The sequence below is a fragment of the Aptenodytes forsteri genome, unplaced genomic scaffold (genome assembly GCF_000699145.1).
Source record: "Aptenodytes forsteri isolate BGI_AS27 unplaced genomic scaffold, ASM69914v1 Scaffold82, whole genome shotgun sequence".
In the NCBI taxonomy this organism is placed as follows: domain Eukaryota; kingdom Metazoa; phylum Chordata; class Aves; order Sphenisciformes; family Spheniscidae; genus Aptenodytes; species Aptenodytes forsteri.
In genome coordinates, this window is record NW_008795490.1 from 12,516,165 (window position 1) to 12,530,851 (window position 14,687).

Genomic DNA, 14,687 nt, shown 5'->3' on the forward strand with positions numbered 1-14,687 from the left:
TGAACTCATGATTAAAAACCCAAACTTTTAAAAAAAAAAAAAAAAGTACGCTTCCTAGCATTATTAGTGGTTTCAACAGTATCACTGACTTACAATTTCTAATTTTTTTTTTTTTATACTCAGTATCATGCTCACCATCCCTTTTTCCCTTTTCTTTGGTAAGCTTGCTCTTTCATTTTCCTCCATCCCCACCACTGGTTCACAGACAGAGATAAGGAAATTGTGAAAATACATCCTTAACTTTAAATGCAACAGATTTGACTATAAACTAAAAGCTGTGACTTGCCGTCTAAAATCAGTCTGCTTCTGGTACTGTCAGCTGTAAGCCTACTGGTTGCTTCTTTGCTGAAAAGGTATGGATGATAAGGAGCATGGAAGAGTTATATAAAGTCTAAGAGTATAGATATTTTAACTGAGTCTCTTTTAAGGCAAGAATGGCTTTTCTTAATGTAAAAAGGAACAACTAAAAGCATGCACTCTTTCTTGATTTAAAAAGGCTTTCTGTATAAAACTTGGTAAGTGTCACTGAATAGCAGAGGGGTTGTATCTACCAGTTTAACTAGAGAAGGTGTATGCTCTTCTGAAATTTGAGCTTCTGGGTCAGCCAAGGAGCCCAGTAGAAAGAGAACTGAAGTTACTCATGAAATAATCTTGGCCGATAACCTTAGGAGTAGCTTATAATAAAACAAATGCATTTCAGTAAGCACACTTACATTTTTATCAAGGAGAAGGAAACTATTGGTAGATCTATCTCTCTAGAGCAGTATTTTTGAAAATTTTTGTCTGCAGAGCACTAAATTTTAGCTTACTGGTTTTACTTGTGATCTCAGAATTTGAAAAGAAGTATTTCTTTAACCCTAATAAGTTTAATTTAGAAACTCTTATAGATTATTACTGCAAATAATGTAAGAGTCAGTAAAACTAGTAATGCTACATAACAAAACTATTTTTATTGTTGCTTTTTTTAGTGTAAGTTTTGACAATGACAACTGAAGCTGGCTCAGAGACTGAAGTAAAGAAAGATTCTGAGCAGCTGGGACCAGACAAAGCCAAGGACAAGCCTGAAGAAGCATCAGAGACTCCAGAAAATCAAAAGTCCAGGGAAACATCCTCTGAAGCAGCTCAAGATTCTTCCTCTGTCCCAGTACCAACTAGCCAAAGTAGTCCAAGTAGCCAGAAGAAGGAAAAAGCTTCACCTGAAAGCAAGGGTATTTCTCGTTTCCTTCCCCCCTGGCTTAAGAAACAAAAATCATACACCTTGGCAGAGCCAAAAGATGAGACCAAGAAAAGGACCACAGGGGAAGAACAAGTAGTTGAAGAAAGTGAATGCCAGACAGCAGAGGGAGTGGCTCAGCCAAAACAGAGCTTAAAAGATGCCGCGGCTGAAAATCAGCATAATGCTAAAGCAGACGACAAAGAAGAAAAACAGTCTGTTAGTAGTGCTGAAACACAGGTACGTGTAGGAACGCTAATGGATGCTTTGGAGTAATTTTAATGAGACCTGATTCATGATTTATGTAATTCATATAAGGCTTTGTTAGGATCATATTGGGCAAGAAATGACAGCTACTATCTGGTCTTTTGTGCAGTTGGGTTGATACAGTTATAAGTAGCATAGCTGGTTTTAAAGGTTCCTGCTCTGTGGCAGACCATTTTTTTACTCCAGTTATTCTAGATGTCTAATTTTAGCGTAAGCTTACACTTTGGCATAGTTCAAAGGAACATTGAACTGTATCATTGTGGTAGAAATGAGCAGGGATAAGAGGAGAAGCTTCTTAAGTCAGCTTTGTCTCTGAAGCCAGTGGATCACACGAATACCTCCTTAGTGACTTAATCCATTTGTTATTTGTTGTGGTTATCTTTGAGTCCTTATCTCAGTTTTTGTTATCCTTTACCTAGAAACCATGCTTGTGGTCACTGTCCTTATTGATTCATTCTGGGAGGTTGGTGCTGATTTCCAAGACAAACGCCACCTTCTGCGGTACTCCAGAGTCTTGCTTTTTGAAAAGTTGCATGTCAGTTCTTAACACTCAAACCTCACATTCTAGGGTGGCAAAGATGATTAAGGGCACAGAGAATCTTTCATATGAGGAGGGGCTGAGAGAGCTGGTGCTGTTCAGCCTGGAGAAGAGAAGGGTCAAGGGGAATCTTATCAATGTGTATAAATACCTGAAGGGAGGATATGAAAAGCAGCCAGACTCTTCTCAGTGGTATGCAGTTAAATGACAGAAGGCAATGGGCACAAATTAAAAACATGAAATTCCATCTCAAATCACAAAAAAATCTTTTACTGTGATGGTGGGTCAAACATCAAAAGATGTTTAATATCTTTGTTGGCGACCTGGACAGTGGGATCGAGTGCACCCTCAGCAAGTTTGCTGACAACACCAAGCTGTGTGGTACGGTCAACATGCTGGAGGGAAGGGATGCCATCCAGAGGGACCTTCACAGGCTTGAGAGATGGGCCTGTGCGAACCTCATGAAGTTCAACAAGGCCAAGTGCAAGGTCCTGCACATGGGTCAGAGCAATCAAAAGAACAAATGTAGGCTGGGAGGAGAAGGACTTGGGGGTGTTGGTTGATGAGAAGCTCACCATGACCCAGCAATGTGCACTTGCAGCCCAGAAAGCCTACCATATTCTGGGCCACATCAAAAGAAGTGTGGCCAGCAGGTTGAGGGAGGTGATTCTCTCTCTGTATTGCGCTCTCATGAGACCTCACCTGGAGTACTGCATCCAGCTCTGGGGCCCCTAACATAAGAAGGACATGGACCTGTTGGAGCAAGTCCAGAGGAGGGCCATGAAGATGATCAGAGGGCTGGAGCACCTCTTCTATGAAGGCAGGCTGAGAGAGATGGGGTTGTTCAGTCTGGAGAAGAGAAGGCTCCGGGGACACCTTACAGCAGCCTTCCAGTACCTGAAGGGGGCCTACAAGAAAGCTGGAGAGGGACTTTTTACAAGGGCATGTAGTGATAGGACAAGGGGTAATGGCTTTAAACTGAAAGAGGGTAGATTTAGATGAGATATAAGGAGGAAATTCTTCACTATGGGGGCGGTGAGGCACTGGAACGGGTTGCCCAGAGAAGCTGTGGATGCCCCATCCCTGGAAGTGTTCAAGGCCAGGTTGGATGGGGCTTTGAGCAACCTGGTCTAGAGGAAGGTGTCCCTGCCCATGGCAGGGGGGTTGGAACTAGATGATCTCTTAAGGTCCCTTCCAACCCAAACCATTCTGTGATTCTATGAAACACTGGAACAGGTTGCCCAGAGACATTGTGGAGTCTCCATCAGTGAAGATACTCAGAACCCAACCGGATATGGTCCTGGGCAAACTGCTCTAGGTGGCCCTAGAGGGGTCCTAGGTAGGGGCATTGCACTAGATGATCTCAAGAGGTCCCTTCCAACCTCAACCATTCTGTGATTCTGTATAACTTGACTTTCATAAACACTGGTTTTTAGTTTTGTATTATTCCTGGAGCTTCTTGTTAAATTTGTTTCTGTTAGGAAAAAAAGCCAATAAAACATTAAAAAAAAATCTCATTTCAAGGAAAGAAAAAAAAAAAGGCACCTTCTGTGGTTTGAGAGCAAGAATATCTGGTCCCCAAAGGAAGACCTTAATGCTTATACTGATTATTGTGCTTCCAGTATGTGGATAATTTTAATGAAAGCTTAATGTCTTATTTATTAGTAGCTTATGAAATAAATGAATAAGTTAAAAATATCCACCTTCCTGTGTTTCAATCATTGTTTAACTGTATTTTACATAGCCTGCCAAAGAAGATGGTAAAGAAATGGAAGTAGAGAAAGTTGCAGAGGAAAAGGAAGGAAAACAAGAAGAAAAAGAAAAAAGGGAGACAAAAGAAGTGCAGACAGCTGAAATTAAAACAGAAAACATTCCTCAGAAGTCTCCCAAGAAATATAAAACTGTGCAGTGTAAAGTGATGCTTCTGGATGGCACAGAATACAGCTGTGACCTAGAGGTAAGGCATCAAGTCACTATATAAAGAGCTGTTTTTCTATAGAGAAAAAGAAAATTTTCTTTCTGAGAGTTTAACAAATACATTTTTTGTATATCTAGTGAGCTCATTACAATGTTATATTCACATTGCTATCATGAGGGGCCAGTTAACATTTCATTTTAAAACTCCATCTTTAAGACCTTATCAGATTATCCTTTAAAATGCACTCTGAGGTACACTAGCAGATAAGATAAAATGCAATATACGAATCCTTTCAATGGTGATTGTTTGACAGCTCAAACTTGATGGTTTTGTGAAAGATTAAGGTTTTCCTGAAGGTAGTGTCACATGTACTAACAACATAAAAAAAAAAAAAAAAAAAAAAAATTAATGAAGTCGTGACAACTTTATCTCAGCTGGAGAACTAAAGTTTAAAAAGTTTGCTTCAAAGAAAAATTCTGTTACAGGTATAAAATACATATGTGTCTTTAAAGTTATGTCCTAGTTTCAAATTTTCATGGCTGCATGGATTGCTTGTTTACAACTGTAAATTGATGGGTTAGATATAGTGTGTATTTGTCTGTTTAAATCTGACTTCAGATCACTAACAGAAATAGGGATTGTGAGCTAAATGGAAAATAGCTTCTTGGCTTTAATATCCTTTGAATATATATACACACACTCTTTCAGTCTGACCATAGTGTCCAAGTTTGAAGTCAAATAGTAGTTGTTTAATATTTTAGATCAAGATTAAATTATGAAACATGTAATTACATGAAAGGAGGAAAAAAGTTGTATTCCGAATCTTATTTCAGTGAAACAACCTTTGGTTTGATTTATTATGAGAATTTTTGAGTAAGGTAGTAAGTAGATCTCATCGGCAGATTATTTCAGGCTAGTACCATCTACCAAAAGATGCCAGTCAATTCGGTACAAAGGTGTAGAGGCTGTTCTCCATTAGAAAGTTCAACTGTAATCACTTTTGCCAGTAGAAGATGCAGCACCAACTACTATACACTGCCTGACTTTTTCAGGCACACTTTTGAAGAGTTGGGAATTGTTTTAACTAGAAACTCCCTATTTCATGCTGGATTGACGGATACCCCAGAAATAAGCTCATTTATTTAATACTGGGATATGGTGCCCCCTTGGAAAGAAGACAGTGTTCCTTGTAGGACAGCTTATATTTGGAAACCATACTTCCAGCCAGTCTGTTGTAAGACACATTAAAATTTGCTTAGTTCTATTTTGTAATTCCAGTAAACTTTGCAAACACTTGAAAACCATGTTCATAGTGCCTGAAGACTTTAGCTTTGTATCTCAAAGGTTGCGTAGGTGATATTTTCGAAAGTTCTTCCAGCTAGTAGCACCAAAGGCAGATTCTAGTAATGAGGCTTGGTTCCCTTCAACAGCTGCATCCCAGTCCTAAAAACCCCTCTGCTGTTCAGCAGTTGCTTTTGCAGGACAGGAGCTCTAAGCTGTTCTTGGGTTCAATTATTTGTAAACCTCTGGGAAAAAGAGGAATCCAGTGAATTAAACAGCTGCTGAAGTCTGGCTTTCTGGTGCTTCACTTCTAGTTGTTGCTTCCAGTCATAGTCATTTCTCTTTCAAATTTGTCTCATTGCTGTTTGTTCTAGTCACACGAGATGGCTGTAAGGTGATGAGAAGTTTCTATGGCCATATAAGCTGCTAGTTTAGAATATCAAAATTTTCATTTATGGGTTCAGTAAGCTAAAGATGTGACCAAGCAACATGATATGATTCAGCGTGTTCTGCACAATGGTACCTAATACGACACCCACAGCAAGTAGACTTTTAAGTGATTATTAGCACCACAATGCACAGGTAGTTACGTGGAGAATAAATATTTGTTCTCAGTGGTGATAGGTTTCTTCACTAAAGTCAACTCCTCCTTTACATTTCTGTCTTACGCTTTTCACTAGAGTATCCATTTGTTTGGAATGGGGGAAAAATAGTTGTTCTAGACTACACTTGTGAACATAGTTGTTACATTTTGCATGATGTTGTAACTAACTGATAAGCTGTGGTGCCTAGACTGAATATCTGAGTTATGAAGGGCCATTAAAATTTGCGCCTTTGCTAAAACCAGGCATCTAGATATGCCTTTCAAATTGATCTAAGGATGAAAGAGTGGTGATGTTATGGCCCTTCCTAGACCCAGCTGATTCCTTGAAAATACTCCTGTTTGTCTGATGTAAGTTGTTCAATTTTTGACGTAGTACACACATTACAAGTCATGCGGTAGTGCAGGCTTCTGCTTGAAGCCTTTTGTCTTCTCTTGTGCTTCTTTCCAGTGTCTGTCAGTCAGTCCCTACACTGTTTGATTATGGTTTTCTGATTATTTGTAGTAACTAAGACTTTGCTGTAAGAACAGAAGCAAAAATTAATTAAGGAGGAGGACAAAGTGGAATAGAAACAATCTGTTTTATATGTTCATTTGAATCATTTATAGGACATGAGCAGTGCTGACTGCAATTTTATAAATGAACTCATGTTCTTAAATACATGTAGAGCTATTTATGCTCTACTACTGTACCAAAATATTAAAAGTCCCAGAAAGTTGCTTCAACTGATAACTGAAATTCCAGTTTGTGCTCTCTGCAGTGGATCCTAGTAGATCAATTTCTGATACTGACCTTCTCTTTAGTCTTCCTTTAATATTTAGTGTTTGGGTAAATGTTGGTTTAATTTCTGCTTTACAAAGTAACAGAAATTATACAAGATTTAAAAAGCAAATAAACAAAAACTCTGCAGTCTAAGCACAAAATGCAAAGCCCAGGTTACCTTGCTTGACTTTCTAGTAAATTGGGTTTTAGTTTGGAGCAATTTCCATGGTTGAGACATTCCCGATGCTTCTTCCAGTTTTTACTATGCACTGTAGACCAACTTCATTATATTTTATTTACATTACAGACACTTCTTTAAATATATATACTTGCTAATAAGGAAGTAAAACTGAAAAATAGCTTGTTTTCATTACTGTTATTTTACAGACAGCTTTTGGTAGAACCCTATGTTTTTCTAATTGCCATCTTAAACCTTCATGATAAATCAGTAATAAAATCTGAGCTAATATACTATTTCTTGGGATCTTTTCTGTTTGAGTTACAATCACATTCCTTTTTTCTTGTAGAACTGCATCAATTTGTATTCACATAACTTAAAAGGAGTGTGAAAGAAGACAAAATATGACCCAGCAATTTATTCTCTGTTAAATTTTGTCATTGTTCATTCTTGTGGCATGTGTCTTTATATAAGACAATAGCTGGGAAAGGGCATAAAAGGAGATAAAGCCATGATACAGTAGCTTCAGTGTCAGCATGCAGATCAATGCTGTAGTTAGTATAAGCTGATAGGATTCTCAGCAGTAACTAAATACTGAAACTTTTGTGACCAATTAGTAGATACAATACTATACAATTAATTTGTAACAGTTGTGTAATCATAAAGTAAGAGGACTTGATATGAGTTCAGATATTACATACCTTAGATTCACTAGAATCTTAATAGATAATCTTGACGTGGATCGTAATGCTTTGTTTCTTTAAAAAAAAAAAAGTACTGATGAACTATTCTTAGTCCATAAGCTGTTTTAGTCAGAAAAACTTTACTTTTCCAGCTTGATCATCTTCTTATCAGTAAATGGCTAATAGCAAAACCCTGAAGATGCAATTTGGAAATTAATGGGAAAAGGGAGGGTCAGGTTAGGGAACATTTAAACTAGAGATAAAAGTCCCATGGGACCTAATGGGATGCACCCACGAGTGCTGAGTGAGGTGGCTGATGTTAGTACAAGGCCATTCTTCATCATCTTTGAAAGGTCCCAGCAGTCAGGGGAGGTTCTTGGGATTTGAAGGGGGGAGGGGAAGGGGAAGCAAATGTCATTCCTATTTTCAAGAAGGAAGTTGTGGGAAATTTCAGGCTGATCAGTCTCACCTCAATCCTTGGGAAAGGTTATGGTGCAAATAATCCTTTCCAAACTTCTAGGACAAGAAGGTGCTTGGCAGCAGTCAGCATGGATTTACAAAGGGGGGACCATATCTTCTACAATGTGGTGACTGGCTCTGTGGATGAGGGGCGAGCTGTGGATATAATCTCAGCTTTAGCAAGGCTTTTGACACTTTCCTGTGGTTGTTCTAGACAAACAGATGATGTATGGGCTAGGTGAGTGGACAGAGAGATGGACCGGAAACTGGCTCAACTGCTGGGTTCAAAAGGTTGCGATCAGCAGCCTGAAGTCCAGCTGGAGGCTGGTCACTAATGCTATACTAAAGGCATTGATACCATGGCAATTAATGGCCTGGATGATGGCACAAAGTGCATCCTCAGCAAGTTTGTAGATGATGATAAAACTGGGAAGAGTTGCTGATGTATCAGAGGGACCTGGACAGACTGGAGAAATAGGCAGACAGGAATCTCGTGAAGATCCACAAAGAGAAATAGAAGTCCTGCACCTCGGGAGGAACAACCCCATGTACCAGTACAGGCTGGACAGATTGGCTGGAAAGCAGCTTTGCAGAGAGAGAACTGGGGTGGTGGTGGTGTCCTAATGGACAAAGGTGACCATGGGCCAGAAATGGGCCCTTGCAGCAAAGAAGGCCAACAGCTTCCTGGCCTGCAGTAGGAAGAATGTTGGCAGCAGGTCGAGGGAGATAGTCCTTCCCCTCTGCTCAGTACCTGGCGTGCTGGATCCAGTTCTTGGCTGCCCAGTACAAGAGAGCCTTGGACATGCTGGAGAGAGTCCAGCAAAGGACTGCAACATGCTTTAAGCATCTGACGTATGAGGAGGGACTGACAGAGGTGGAACTGTTCAGTCTGGAGAGGAGGAGGCTCAGGGAGGCTTTAGCACTGTGTACAAATACCTGGCTGGTGGATGAGTAAAGAAGATGGAGCCAGGCTCTTCTCAGTGGTGCCCAATGATAGAATGAGAAGAAATGAGTGCAAACTGAAATACAGGGAATTCCACTGAAACGTGAATGTGAGGGTATATTAATTGAGGGTGATCAAACACCAGAACAGATTGCCTAGGTAGGTTGTGGAGTCACCACCCTTTGAAATACTCAAAATCTGAGTAGCCAAGGCCTTGACCAACCTGTTGTGAGCAGTGGTGTTAGACTAGATGACCTCCAGAGGTCCCTTTAAACCTTAACTGATGTACATAATTTTAGCTATATTTCACCATTGTAGGAGTATAATTCAGGAATTACTCTAAACATGTTAGCTGTGTTAATAATTTAATTTAGACTATATAATACACATTACACACATACTCTGTCAATTAAAAACTGATAATAGCATGAATGGTATTAACATACAGTTGTTATTATTAAAGAAATAAAACCAATGGCATAGCTGTAAATCCATGAAGTTGACTAATAATGTAACAATCGCAGTGCCTATATGCAATCTGCTCCAATCCCTGGTTGACGCTACCATCTTGACATTTTGCCAGGAGTTATCTAATGTGCTAGCTTAGTAACCCTTCTTCCCATACCTAGTCTTGGTGAATTGAAGCTCTGTTATGTTGGAGGGTTAGCACCTACTACCTGTTGTGGTGTGGCATATCATTGAGGTGAAATGATGATTCTGACTTAGACACTTTGGTGAAATATTTATCCTCATGCCAGCAATACTTAGCTGTGCTCTACAATTTTCACTTTAAAAAGATACCTTTGAAATAATTTGGAGTTTACTGAAAAGGTGCTATTGCTGAAAAAGTGCAAATGGAAAAACAACATAATTCAGTATAAATATTTTTCATATTTTTAAGTTAGAGTATGAAGGGGAACTCCATTTTTTTCTTTTTTATGTCTTCTTAGGTTCTCAATTAATAGTTTTGTATGTGGTCCTTTTAGCAAGATGGTCACTTCTTCCTTTTTTTCACTTGCAGGAAAAAGCAGTTCTGTAAAAACTCATCTGTTTATCACTGTTGTCTGAGTGCCGGTTTTTCTCTAGCTTTTTTGAAGACAATAAATCTCTAAATAATGAAGAACTTCTTTAGGCTCGTTCCACGCTTGTACAATTGGAAGACTGCACTTTGAGATGTTATACTGTCTGGGAGTACGGATGAGTTCAGGCATAATATCCCTAGCAGTCCCTATTAAACAGCTTCTAAAATAGCAGCTCTCTTGTTACTGCTCATTGAATTCCATGATCTAGGCCAGTTGTTTAGTCTGACACCTATCTCTTTATTTCCCTCTATTTTCCTTTATTTTAAAAAGTAATCTTAGTATAGGTTCAGGTGCTAGCTGTCTTCCTATGTCTCAGTTCTGACAGGTTTTTTTTACTTTAATTTCCATTCTTTTTTCTGTCCACCTTGTTTTTCTTTTTTCCTGAAAACAGAATATCCACTGACAGTAGTCTGTGTGCTTAGGAAGAAATGCAATTTCAGTAGACCAGAAACTGCTCTCTAAGCTGCTATCCACATTGTAGTTAAATTTCTATCCTGCTTATATTCCCTTTTGCTTTGTGAGCTTAATTTAGTTCTAGACATATTTGTGGCTACATTTCTTCAGCTCCGGTGCTTTAAAACACTTCAACATACTTAATTTTTTTATAACATGGATTTTGACTTTTGGCTATTGAAAGAACTAAACCTTGTTTCATAGAACATCTTATATAAAAAACAGAAAAGAAAACACCCCCCCCCCCCCCCCCCTCCAGCCGTTGAAGCTGATTTTGTTCTTTATTTTGCAAAGTGACATGTTTGGTACAAGTTAAATTAGATTAATTTCTCAAACAAAGTTGACTGGACTGTATATAGAAAGAATTTTTTCAAACTTAAAAAAATGAATGTTTAATTTCGCTAAGATGCTAGTGAGCTTTCATAGAATACTTAAAATAATTGTATTGGAAAAGAGGTTACAGTTTTTGGTTAAGGTTGGTGTTTAACAAAAGTTCATCTGGAATTAGTTTTTAAAAGTGTATCATCTCTGAGATTTAGACTAAGCAGCAAAAGCTTTATAGAGGTTGGTCTGGACCAGGCTCTCCATGCTTCACTAAACATTTTTAGAAATTTAGTATTTATCATGTGACAGTTGGATATCCTAACTTGCTGAAAATTGAGTTCAGCTGTATTCCTAAACGCTTGAATTCTGTAATACAAAGCTGAGATAGGTAGAGCGATTAATTTAAGTGAATAGGTGAAGTCCTGTAAGTGTGATATGACCAAAGCCAATTTGTGTATGTTGAGATACCTGTTTTCTGTCCTGGTTACCACAGATTGGTTTTTGTAATAAGAATCCTGATATTGCTTAAGGATCTTGTCTTGGCAGTTGAGAGCTGTGTGATGATATGTGTGGCAGTGGCTTTGTTTTTAACTGAGGGAGTGAGGGAAAAGAATTTTCAAGGCAAGATTGAGAAAATGATAATCTTTAGTAAATGTTTGGTTACATGAAGCAGGATTACTGTCTTGAGTGAAAGGTACTTGTATCTAATCCTTGATATGTTTTCATGACCAAACTCAAATGTTATCACTATCCTTCAGTGCCTCTCAGGCTAAGTGTTCTGCAGCATCTGTATTCAAAAATATCAAAAAATCATATTTAAGTATGTGTATTATCAGCATAGTTCAGCTCAAAGAGGGCAGAGTTAAGTTGCTTCAGGAATAGCCTTCCCTTAACACAGTTTTTACTGTTTTCCAGAAGATGCAGTGTAGCTAAGTGTTGTGCTCTTGAGTGGACACAAGTTGCTGCAAGGTCCACTCACTTCATGTTCTTGATCTATTTAATTAAGATTGGCCTTTCAAAATAATTATTTAGCATTTGAAGTATCAAATTTGATCACTTAAACTGTCTCAGTTTCTTTGACTGTAGTTCTTTAGTGCAGCCAGTGACTATTTAATCTAACTAAAACAGTTTTGCTCTCCTTTCTTGATTTTTTTCTTTCTTACAAAAGATGTCAACATGAGAGTCCTTGGGGGGAAAAAGAATCAGGAACAATATAAGTTTTTATTGCACTGAGTTAAGGATATTTTTTAAAGCCCTGTCATCTCAGTGAATAGCTTGTCCATTTGGGCATTTTTCTGCTGTATTTGAACAGACAACATCATAGTTTTTCTTTACAAGTGCTAATTTATCTTGGAACCATGAGAAAAGTGAAAGAGATGAGTTATTCCCAAAGATCATCTGAGGAAAAACTATGTTCTCAGCTGTTGTAGTTTAACCCCAGCTGGCAGCTCAGCCCCACACAGCTGCTTGCTCACTCTCCCCTGGTGGGATGGGGGAGAGAATCAGAAGAGAAAAAGTGAGAAAACTCGTGGGTTGAGATAAAGACAGTTTAATAGGTAAAGCAAAAGCCGCACACCCAAGCAAAGCAAAACAAGGAATTCATTCACTGCTTCCCATCGGCAGGTAGGTGTTCAGCCATCTCCAGGAAAGCAGGGCTCCATCATGCCTAACGGTTACTTGGGAAGACCAATGCCATCACTCTGAACGTCCTCCCTTCCTCCTTCTTCCCCCAGCTTTATATGCTGAGCATGACGTCACATGGTGTGGGATATCCCTTTGGTCAGTTGGGGTCAGCTGTCCCGGCTGTGTCCCCTCCCACCTTCTTGTGCACCCCCAGCCTTCTCACAGAGAAGGCCTTGACCCTGTGCAAGCACTGCTCAGCAATAAGGAAAACATCCCTGTGTTAATCAATACTGTTTCCAGCACAAATCCAAAACACAGCCCCATACTAGCTACTATGCAGAAAATTAACTCTATCCCAGCCAAAATCAGTACATCAGCTTAATGATGGGCATTGCTTGTCCTCTGTCATTCTGGGGCGGGGGGGAAGTTGTATTTTAGATTTTGTTTTCTTTGCAGGAAAAAAATAGTATGAACCTTATCTTTTTTCTTTTTTTTTTCCTTCAAGACAATAGCGATCACTCATACTGTCTGAGGAAATATACTTCCCAAATCAAAGTTTATGCATTTCACCAGGTCTATGGCTCTATCTGATTTCTACACAGCATTCTTACTGCTGTTGTTTTATACATGTACCTGAGTTCCTTCCTTCTCTATACACCTGGTAAGTCTGGAAGATGAAGTAATGGGACTCTGTGAAGACTGCACGTAATAGATGTGATAAGCGGGAGAGGATGGAAAATAAATTTCCTGCCAACTCAAAGTCCAGTTTACACATAAAACTACTTCAAGCCTCTTTTTTGTGGTACTAGAGACTCAGAAGTTGTCTGAATACATTCCACATCCTTTTTTAAGATTTCTGTTACAGAGTTTCTTGATATCATCACTTGGAGAGAGTAATGAAGAAGCCCAGGAACTCTTTGGAAGTTCTGTCTTCAGCCTGCTGCATCTTGGAGGGCTCTGTCATGATCAGCTGTGTTGTGTGCTATGTGAGCCTTCCTTATGCCTCTGGTAACACACAGTTTTAAAGTGGCTGGTGTTACTTATTCCAACTTTCTGGATTATTACCTATAAATAATGGTGAATTGCAAAAGTTTTCCTTCAGAGGTGATATTTGATATTGAAGTGTTTGACACTTTGAGTGGTTGAGACTGACATGCATCTAAGTTATTTTTCTTTGAGTACTTCTTAACTTGTTTTATGCGTGGAATATTGAATTATATGCCACAGAAATGGTATTTCCATGCGGTTGCCACTGCTTGCACATGGCATTGTAGGTAATTGTTTCTGAGAAGCTGACAGTTCTTCACTGAAGAAAAAGCTGGCTGCTAGTCTATCCAGAGATTAAGAAAGAAGTTGATTTTTTTTTTCTTAATGGCCTAATGTAGCTGCTTTAGGGTAAGAGTTCTGCACTTTAATATTAAAAGACAAAACCATCTTTTAACACACAGTAGTATAAAATTTGGGGAGAAAATATAGGTTTATCTGCAGATGATTCACATGAATCTTTTTTAACAAGCATCTTCCTCCCCCACCCCAGCACAATTAGTCAGGTTGACTTTCAAGGGCTGGAATAAGAGGCATAAAATTTGCTGAGGTGAAAATGCAGTATGTCTGTGACAGTAACCAGTAGACAGGGACAGTAAGTAGACTGTGGTGTCCTGCTAGCTCTTCTGTTCTTGGATTGATTTTTTTGTTTGTTTTTGTTTTTGTAGCTGAGCAACAATTGTGAAGATGTTCTGGGATTTGGTTTGATCATGGAGTTTCACAAGTGCATTGTGAAATACCAATGTAAAACTTATTCCTGTTTATACAGGAAAAATAGGAGTGCTCTAGGGCTTCTTATCCCTATCCCCTGTAAGCAAGGGTTAAGCTACATTATTGTCAACTGAAAAGGGCAGGGGTAGAAGTAGGTTTTGCATAAGGGAACTGTGTGTCATGTCACTCTACTTTTTTTTTTTTTTTCTTGAAATCTTCAGAAAGGAGTTGAATTTTGGGAGCAAATATTTATAAGGAACGCTGATGAATCTATGTACTTCTTAAAAAAAAAAAACAGAAACCTGCACAAATTGCAATGCAATTATAAACTTAGTTATATCAGTAAAAAATTTGCATGATGTGCACTTTGTTCTAACTGGCATTATTTTAGTTTATTTTGAATGGATTAGTTACGTGTGTAAACTTAGCCTGTATTATATGAACAAAATTCGGGATTTATTACAATTTAAAGTCTAGTTAAAATTAAATTGACATCTGCATAACAAGACATTTTCTTGGAATCTATATTGAGTCAAAGCACTTTTTAGGAAAAAAAAAAGTGTATTTCTATGTGACATGCAGAATGCATTGAGAGAGATTTCACGT

At 38.6% G+C, this 14,687-nt stretch overlaps 1 protein-coding gene across 3 annotated transcripts in view; it reads left to right on the plus strand.

Annotated features, from left to right (window-relative positions):
• EPB41L2 (erythrocyte membrane protein band 4.1 like 2) overlaps positions 1-14,687 on the plus strand; it is a 134,165-nt gene that overhangs the window by 46,882 nt on the left and 72,596 nt on the right. For all 3 annotated transcript variants that reach the window (XM_009281527.2, XM_009281528.2, XM_009281529.2), the window contains exons 2-3: positions 969-1,453; positions 3,763-3,975. In XM_009281527.2, coding sequence (XP_009279802.1) covers positions 983-1,453; positions 3,763-3,975 — 684 coding nt within the window. In that variant the 5' untranslated portion in view covers positions 969-982. The remainder of the gene's footprint in view (positions 1-968; positions 1,454-3,762; positions 3,976-14,687) is intronic.